Below are 9,617 nucleotides of genomic sequence, written 5' to 3' on the forward strand. Positions count from 1 at the left end.
AATTTAACAGAACTAGATTTTTCAGTTGGCCATGTATAACACTTATAAGATACATTTATGATGCTGCTTTATAATTAAACTTAATTGATATTAAAACGTTGTTTGCAATTTAAAATTGTAAAGGTATTAAATGTAAAAACTGACTTGAACAGTTATCAACTTTTTTTTTACTTTCTTTCAAAATACATACAAGTCCATAAACGTAAGAAATTACAGAAATTTTGAAAATCTTAACCTCTTTTATTTTTTTAAACAAACAGGAAAATCTTTATTGACTTCCGCTTTGACGTCACTACTGTAAGGAAAGATGGCGGCGGCGTCTCTGCGTGTTGCGGGTTTTTTTCTAGGCAAATGTGCAAACAGCTGCGCRAGTTCAAACCCTATCACTCTGCAGTTTAGCCGACAGGTAAAGGAATGTCATTTGACTTCTAAAATAGATATTCTGTCTCTTAATACGAACGTAAATTGGTTTAAATTAAGAAAATACAGACGCCCTTGAGATAGCGTTTTTCGCCATCCGAAATTAGCTTGACTAATCTTTTAATTTAACACCCGCCAACCTTAGAGTTTGCTTGAACACGACATCTTGTTGTTTTTAGTCTTATTTTATTTGATTGAGCTTTCAGCTACATTTCGGCTATGATTATGTGTTCGTCAAACATATTAATACAGTTCAAGAGGCAAATATTATGTTGCATCACGTCTGTTTCTGTTCGCGGTAGATATGCACGAGCTCTGCTCTCTGCGTGAAGAAACTGACAGTCGAACAACCGGAGGCCTTCACCGAGGAGTTCATTCAGAAGCAGATAGAAGAGTTTGAAATCGGCAAACGGCACCTGGCAAACATGATGGGAGAAGACCCAGAGACCTTCACTCAGGAAGACATAGATGTAAGTTCATTTACCTTTCAAAAACTTGGACTTTATTGTATGTGTACGTTTCTTAATCCCGTGTGTGTCCCACATGTGGCTGTATTAATATTTAAGCATTAACCAATTAATTATTGGTGAAGTTAATATTTTTAAATACCAATATTTAATTTGATTTCATAAGCAGCTATGAAATGAGCTCAGTAAAGAAACTGTCCTGTTTTAATTCTGCATAAAAGTAAAATTAGCCAACATTAAAATGAATTACTTGTATTTTCAAAGTATTTTTTATGTTAAAAATCGTCTTTGTTTTTAAAGGTACTCATTGCAAAGTGTGAAATCAAACATAGYCATCTTGAATTTTACTGAGAGTTTACTCTTGGAGTTTTCCAGGTATATTGATTTGCATTTATAAAATGTGGTATGCACTCAGTGTGAACAAAGCACTTGGCAAAATCCATTAAAAACCACGTGGAAGCTTGAGWCCTGTGACTGACCTATATTTGGCTGGATCCCTGCCATTATCAAATATAATGGAACTGGACCAGTATGGAATTTCTGACATAAGGTTTGGTGGAAATGTTAGAGATAATTTTGCTAAATGCAAAAGAAAAGAGAAAGATTATGTTTGAYAACTATTAAGATTCTTTATTAGTTATAAAAACAGTGTGGTAGAGCGCTATACAGACAGATCTCTGCATTCAAACTAGGGCTGCAGCTAACGATTATTATAATAATTGATTAATCATTTAAATTTTTTTCAATTAATCGATGAATCGGAAAACAAAAAACAATAACATTTTTAATTTTGACCTCTTTACTCCAAAATAGGGCTGCCACAAACGATTATTTTAATAATCGATTAATCACCGATTATTTWTTCGATTAGTCGACTAATCAGATCATATGTTAATTGAATATAAAACATAGAGCTTATCACGTCAGAATGCAGCTGCTATTATATAACCATTGTTAGATTTTAGCTATATGCTAACTAAAATAGCAAGTTCTGCTCTGCAGATATTGCACAGGTTTCTCTTTCATTTTCTTAAAAAGTTCCCACACTTTGAGCTCCGTTGTCAGGTAGCCATGATACCAGAGCCTGTCTGTATAATGTCTTGTGACGTCCACGGCCTACCCCAGTTACCACTACTGTGCATGTGTGTCAAGGACAGAAAGGCAGATGTGGCAGTGGAAGGTGTCAAAGCAGTTTGGAGAGAAAAACAAAGTAAAGAACAACAACAACAAAAAAAAGAAAACGATTAATCGATTATTAAATTAGTCATCGATTATTTTAATAATCGATTAGTCGTCGATTAATCGTGGCAGCCCTACTCCAAAATAGAAAATTTGCACTGACATACCAAACCACACACAAAAAAACAGTTTGTCGTTTGAAAATTGTTGCTATGATATTAAATTGTTRTACATAAATAAGTAAATATTGTCAAATAGCTTCAGTAATAAACCTGTGCATGATGGGGCATTAGAAAGATTCTGCTGGTCTGCAGGCTCTAATGTTTGCTAAATTTGAACTTATGTTTATGAATATTAGTGTTTATATTTAAATGTGTTTTTCACAGTTAAAAAATTATTTTTTCTACTCGGATTTTAGGATTTTTTTTAAGGTCTGCTGTGTTGATACAGTAGATCAAGAGTAAAAAAAATAACTTGAGGTTATGCTGAACAAAATGGCACCAATCATGGCAGATTAAACCATTTTAGGGTGAAATATAAAGGTAAAATCAATATATTGTATGTTTTTATTGCAATACTGTGCRGAGAAGACATTTAATGGCAGAAGTTGGTTTCACATTTAGTCACCAAATTGGTGATCATCTTCATCAGCAGCAATAGGCAGGTGTGTCCACCTCTGGCTAATCCACTGCATCATTGATATTAGTAACACCCTCAAACACGCACCTCATTTGGGGTTTTTGGCTAAGTTTCAGGCTGCCCCGCTCCAAGCATTTAGCTTGATTTCCCACTCGTCCGTCGCTCCCCTTCCCTCGTGGCCCCTCACGAATAATGAAGAGAGCTGTTAGCATCAGGCTGTGAAAACCAAAGCGACGGCTAGCAGGCCAGTCTTGGCTGTTGGGAGGCAAAGGGAAAAATCGGAGAAGACTGGAAAGCTGCAAGTGCTCTTGATAAATCCCTGTGCTCTGCTTTGGAGTCCAGACTCCTCAGGTGTGACGGTAATAAAGACAAAAAGATGTTTGCAGCCCGTAGGGAGAAAATAAACAGACACACAAATACCTAAAGCTTAGAAATCAAATCTGTGGAAACAGTCAGGACCTTTGTTACCTGTTAGGCTTTTAAATTATATTTGAAAATGCATTTTATGGGTCTTGTTGTTGCATCTTCTTCTTCTGCACTACATTGCTTAGTGTTTATGTTAGCTTACCGTTGGTAAGGGACAGATTGACTGAATGCATCGTGGATTCTCGGCTAAGCAGATTTGTTTCCACCATTTGCTGGAGGACTTGTTGTAGCTGACATTGCCTCAGTCCGAATTTGGCTGTATTTCAACTGATTAAACAAGTTTGTAGTGTTAGCATTAGCTACTCTGTGTAACTTTCCATCATTTTTGTTGTTATGAGCTCACATGCTTGCAGGTGATATTGTGAGTGTGTTACACACAAAAATACGTCATCTCATCAGGGATGTCCCGATCAGATACTCAGTATCGGTATCACTGGCAGATTTTAGGGCTGCTCGATTATTTCAAAAATGATAATCACGATTATTTTTGATTGAAATTGAGATCTAGATTATTTAACAAAATTATTCATTCATGTTGATAACACAAATTTATTGAACATAAACAATGGCTGTTAAACAATGTTTCCCTTAGGATTTCAAATATTTTTGAAAATATTAGACAAAGTTTCACTTTGTGGGAGAAGCCTGCAGCACACTGCTGGCAGTTGCACTGGATTCACAACACAAAACAGCGTAATATAGGGCCCTATACAACCTGTTTTACTTTTTTCAAATTTTGTTTTTTCCATTTTTATTTTTCTAAATTCCACTTTTCCCCCTAAATTTCACATTTTCATTGTAACCTTATTAATTAAACTAAACAGTGTGTAATTAAAAAGTGACTGAACAGTAATTAAACAAATAACCACAGAAATATAAAAAAAGTCTGTTATTTTACTTTCACTACTAAAAACTTCCACTTTTCCCCTAAATTCCACTTTTTCATTGTAACGTTATTTATTAAACTAAACAGTGTGTAATTAAAAAGTGACTGAACATTAATTAAACAAATAACCACAGAAATATAAAAAAAGTCTGTTATTTTACTTTCACTACTAAAAACAAATAGCTGTGGTCCAGCTTTAAATTATTTTTGTTTATTTACTAAGAAAAAAACGTGTAAAACAGAAGTTATCTTTTGTAAAATAAAAATGTTTTAGAACTGAACTTAACATTAAATGTCATAAAGAAACATAAAACCTACAAACAACAAATGAATAGGATCTACGCTCATTTACTTAATGTAAGTTGACGCACACACGCACCGTTTACAGTGCTTTATCAAAAAATGGACAAAGCTTTTTCATTTTTACTAAAGGAATATCTGATTCTGCACAACAACAAAATCTTGGATAACCTCCCACCCCGACTCCCACCTCAGTGTTGAGGAGTTTTCAGCGTGTCTCTCACCTGCCCCTGTCTGTGACTCAGAGAGGAAGAGGTCTTCACAGCATCCAGCCCGTCATGTGCTGACAAAACTTACAGGAAAGCTTTTCTACAGATAAATAACCGCTGGGGTTTTGTTGTGTCCTAAACTTTACCCTAGCTTCATATTTTTGGAGGATGTTGCTTTTAGTGAGTTTGTTGTTCGCCGCGTGAGTCGCCGTTACGGCTTTATTTTCCTCCCCCTCCTCCTGTTTTGAGAGGGGAGCTCAGAGCTCACTATGTTCCTGTTACCAGGTAAGACCAGGTAAAGGGAGCAGCAGCGGTCAAAATACCTCAGACACTCGCCCAAATAAGCGTCCTCTGTGAGATTCTGTGTTTTACACTGGATTCCATGACTGGATTCCGTCCGCGTTTTTCGCATCACGGAAATTATACGGCCCGACGTAAACTGATCGATCATTATGTTTTTATGATCGCTGAAAACCTAAATCGTAATCAAGATCAAAATCCAAATTTAGTCATGTGATCGGGCCGATCCAGTTTTCAGCATCATCATGCTTTACAAATGCCGCTAAGAAGTCAAGACGCACACAAGTATGCAACCATGTCCACAGTGTGGGAACACTTTTCAATGGAAAACAATGATGCTGAAACTGCATCTTGCAAAATCTGCAAACTGAATGTTTCTGGTGGTCGGAACAGCCGGGCTCGCTTTAGTACTACCAACCTTGTCACTTGGAAATAAATAAATAAAGCTATCAGATCGGTATCAGAAAGACTAATCATTAAAAAAATTGGACTGTATCGGGAGCCAAAAAATCTGGATCGGGACATCCCTACATCTCATCATGCAGCACTAATTGCAGTTATTGCAAAGTGCCAAATATTAATCGGTGACGGTTTTTCTGCTTATTATTTGCACAGGATGCAATTTTGCCCAACCCTAAAGGTGTGTTTTAACTAAACTGTCCCTCAAAATAAGCAGTCTGCTCTGAGGTGACCCATGATGGGATCACTCATAACATCAAATCAAACCTGATTACAGAAACATATAACTATGTGTTTGGTTATTAGAAATGGTCTAGGCATCTCAAATACAAATATGTATATGTGACGTGCATTTAAAAATCAATACCACACCGGGGAGAACCAAGACACTTTGGAGAGACTGTTTCTTTTGGCAAGCCTAGGAATGTTTTTGGATTCCTACCAGAAGAGCAGAAAGAGGTGGGCTCCCTGCTCGAGCTGCAGTCCTGCAGCCCGGATGAAGCTATTTCACATATTGGTTGTTAAACAACATGAAACTCTTGTTCTTTGGTGATGGGTGTTATCCTTACCCCCAATTTACACTACTTGAGTTCCCGCTCCACTCCGCTCCGGTCCAACCTCCGCAGCAAAGACCCACCCATTATAACCAATGAGAGTGTTTACACTGGCTGTGCAAGGCGGCGGTGAGCGGACGGCGATCCATCAAAATTAAAACAGATCCTATTTTTGCCGGACTCCGGAGCTGCGCCGGAGTCAATTTTTAAAGATTACGTCGCACCAACAGGAAAAGAAACGAGCACAACATCCGTATTTTCAAAATAAGACACTTTTAGGCTGGATAATTTGTCGGAATAATGTCGAAATTGCAGCTATATTAATAAATATACGGATATATTTCTACACAAATGCTGTCAGTTCTGTTTGGGAAGCAGATGGAAACATGTAGCATGAAGCTATGTGAACACACACGATACACATGGATTTTATTTTGAAATCAGAAGTTTCAGAAAGACGACAGCGAGACAGTTTCAACATAGATATTAAAAGCCTTTATATTGTTGTTTTCAGCTGTGTTTGGAGTTCGTCTTTCACAGAATTAATAATTTTTTGCTGTGACTTCCACATTTATCACTGAATTTATCGCAATCTCCTTCCTGCACATCTGTCAGAGCGGAGCGGAGGTAGTGTAAACTGGACTTGAAACGCTCTGCTGCGACCTGCGCACCRCAGCGGAGCGGAGACGGAACACAAGTAATGTAAATTAGGGGTTAGATGTTTTTTCAGTCCAACTCATAGTGAATGACATGTCTTTAGATAACAGGCAGCTAAATTTGGTACATTTTATTTTTGTTCTTTGATCCTGCATAAGATGCCTGAAACTGCACAGATTTGCTAAATTTTTTTCAACATGTAAATCAGTGTTCAGAAATGTCAAAATGCTCCTGAAGCTGCATCAAAATGGAACAAATATAGCACATTGATAAGTTTTGGTGGGTTTTATTTATTTATTTATTGTTTGTTTGTTTGTTTGCTTAGTTTATTTTGACAACTTTATAATGTTTTAGTTGGAATTCCGGTGCTTCAGTTTGAAAGAGATCGTGCTCTTTACTTTAGTGCAAGCAAGACCCAGGAACCAAATATAGAATTAGACTTAAATGTTAAATGCAATAAATAAAGCCATACAATACCAACAGCTGAACCAAAATACAGACWGTTTATTCAGTCTTGGTTTTTGGTAAAGAATCAGAGAACACAGTTCCATATAAATACCTTTTTCCAGATCTGGTYCCACCTTAAAACAGGATGTCACATTGGTTGGGCAGACCTCACTATCAAGTGACCWGATCCTTAAACAGCAGACTGAGTTCTGATGAGAAAATAGTGTTGTATTTAGGTGTGTGGTAACTTGATTATATTGAGTAAAGTATATTCTGTTTGAGGTGACCRTGACATAAGCCACTCAAAGCAGATTGCACATCAAATAAATTACAGTTTACTATAAAAGTAGATAATTACGCAAAATATGTTGTCAAAACACATCCTAGTTCTCCGAGGAAAAACACTGTATAGTGCAATAAAAATCAGTAATAAACAGAATAAATTTCTTCAAGTTGATTACACAAACAATTTTTGGCAGCGACTTAGATTAAAAGTTTATGAGATGTATTAAAGCTGATCTTTTTTACATTATTTTTTCAAATCGTAGTGGTTCTTGGTTGTTGAAATTAAATCTTTAAGTGAGAATCAAGTTGTCTGCGTAAAATTTGCAAATGCTGCTTCGCATAAAATAATTCAACAGTCACAAAACTGATTAATAGTGATGAACCTCACCATTTTTTTTATTCATTTCATTTAAAAACAAAACAAATTCTATAAAAAACAAAAATTACAAATCACATGTAAAATGAAAACGAATTAAATGGCAGACTTCTGTTAATTTAGACAAACTTTAAACAAATTTGTTTCTTGTTTTTGTTACTTTTGTTTCTGCTAACAAAATTCTACCTGGTTTTGACGACTTTTAGTTTCAGCTTTACACAAATATAAAACTGGAGAAAATGCTTTGTCATATTTGCTGCAGTTTTTTAAGCTGTAAATATGTGCATTTTGGACACTGACAGTTGACAAACATTTGGTTAATTTGCACAAATTCAATCAGTATTACAGATGATCAAAGTTAGTTTTGGATATTTTAAGCCTTTTTAGTTAAATCCTCGATCGTTYTTGATGTTGCTGAGATTTTCTCTGCTCAGTTTTGCTGCTTTCTTCCTCTGTTGCTCCATGTCAGCCCCTCAGGGACGTCCCATATTGTCTCTGCTCTGTCTCTGGACAAACAGGTGTGTCCTCATCTGTTTTCCACTTTCCCCCGTGTTTTTTAAATTTACCCTTTAACTTCTCCTCACTCATCTTCCTCTTCTAGGCTCCTAAAGCTTCACATTTACTCCCCCCCCCCTCGAACGAGCTCTTTTTCTTCCCGCTTTCCGTCGTTTTGACAACCTTAAAGGCAGCAACCTGCTTCCTGCGAGCTGCACCTGCTGCCTCACTAATTGAGCCGACAGAAGAGGAAGAGAGGGATGAACAGGCTGTCAGGATGAGTGTGGTTGGAGCCAACACGCTCTACTCTCTCTCACACACACACTCATTCGTAGGGCCATCTGTAGCCCTGCTAACACACACACAGACACACACACGATGAAGGGGATGAACTCAAAGTGAACTGTTGGACGTCCGCGCAGAAAACTTGTCTTTTCCTGCTTCTTTTCTCCTCTAACGTCACACAAACACAAACGTCTCACTGGCCTTTCCCTGGAAGCAGCTCACACCTCCTCCACGTCGCTGTCATTGCCGTCCTTCGGTGTGACCCGCGTAGTTTGGACATGTCAGGAAATCTCAAACTGCCATCYCTGTTTATTTATTCTCAGTTTTTTTTTTCTTCTCTCGTTTCTCACCCACAGAAAAGCATCGCATACCTCTTCCCCTCTGGCCTGTTTAATAAAAACGCTCATCCAATCATGAAGGTGAGACTAATTCATACCTTAATTTATAACTTTTTTGATTACTAAGTTACTTGTGTTTCTGCTGCTCTCAAATTATTTAAGAATATGGTTAAAACTTTCAAATATAAGATGTATATCCCACTACCTTCCATGTCAGTGCTTTTATTTTATAATTTCAAACGTAATTTGTGTTTTGCTTTTATCCCCAGCATCCTGATGAAATTATTCCAAAGCAGAAAGGTACGTGTCCTGTACACCTGAACGTCTAGTTGTCTCTGAATGTGAAACCCGCAGCTGAGTTTTTGTTCTGTCCTCACACAGCTGTGCAGTGGGGAGAAGACAAGCGACCTTTCCACTTCCTGTTTTACACCGGCAAACAGTCCTACTACTTCCTCATGCATGTGAGTACAGCAGTCAGGTGAAMCTTCAGCCTTCACCTGCAGCTTTTTCCATTTTTTTCCCCCCTAAAAGCTTTAAAATAAAACGTCAGGATGGAAATTTTAAAGTAGAAACGTTCCAGTCAAGATCTGTTTTATCCTTARCTAAATTCACTTTAAAAGACGTAGCTGGCCTTTTTGAGATCAGATGCTTTGTTCTTCTATAGCACAACTGTTGATAACTTCTCATGTAATTAAAATTATTAATGTACATCTAAATATAGCTTTCAGTAAMGTATGATGGAGTATTAGGGCCATACAAGTTTATTTTTTATTTATTCATTTATTTTTTAATTACAAAAATAAAGTCTTAATATTACAATATTAAAGGGATCCCCGATTAGTTGTAACGTTAGACTTTATATGATAAACATATACTTTAACTGTAAAATAAAGAC

The 9,617-nt window shown here is 36.9% G+C and overlaps 1 protein-coding gene across 1 annotated transcript in view; it reads left to right on the forward strand.

Annotated features, from left to right (window-relative positions):
* The first annotated feature begins 272 nt into the window (after nt 1–272).
* Nucleotides 273–9,617, forward strand: part of mrps9 (mitochondrial ribosomal protein S9) — a 26,201-nt gene continuing 16,856 nt past the window's right edge. Inside the window, exons 1-5 of the mRNA XM_014016105.1 lie at nt 273–406; nt 723–890; nt 8,741–8,803; nt 8,992–9,022; nt 9,104–9,183. Coding sequence (XP_013871559.1) covers nt 308–406; nt 723–890; nt 8,741–8,803; nt 8,992–9,022; nt 9,104–9,183 — 441 coding nt within the window. The 5' untranslated portion in view covers nt 273–307. The remainder of the gene's footprint in view (nt 407–722; nt 891–8,740; nt 8,804–8,991; nt 9,023–9,103; nt 9,184–9,617) is intronic.

The sequence above is a fragment of the Austrofundulus limnaeus genome, unplaced genomic scaffold (genome assembly GCF_001266775.1).
Source record: "Austrofundulus limnaeus strain Quisiro unplaced genomic scaffold, Austrofundulus_limnaeus-1.0 Scaffold138, whole genome shotgun sequence".
In the NCBI taxonomy this organism is placed as follows: domain Eukaryota; kingdom Metazoa; phylum Chordata; class Actinopteri; order Cyprinodontiformes; family Rivulidae; genus Austrofundulus; species Austrofundulus limnaeus.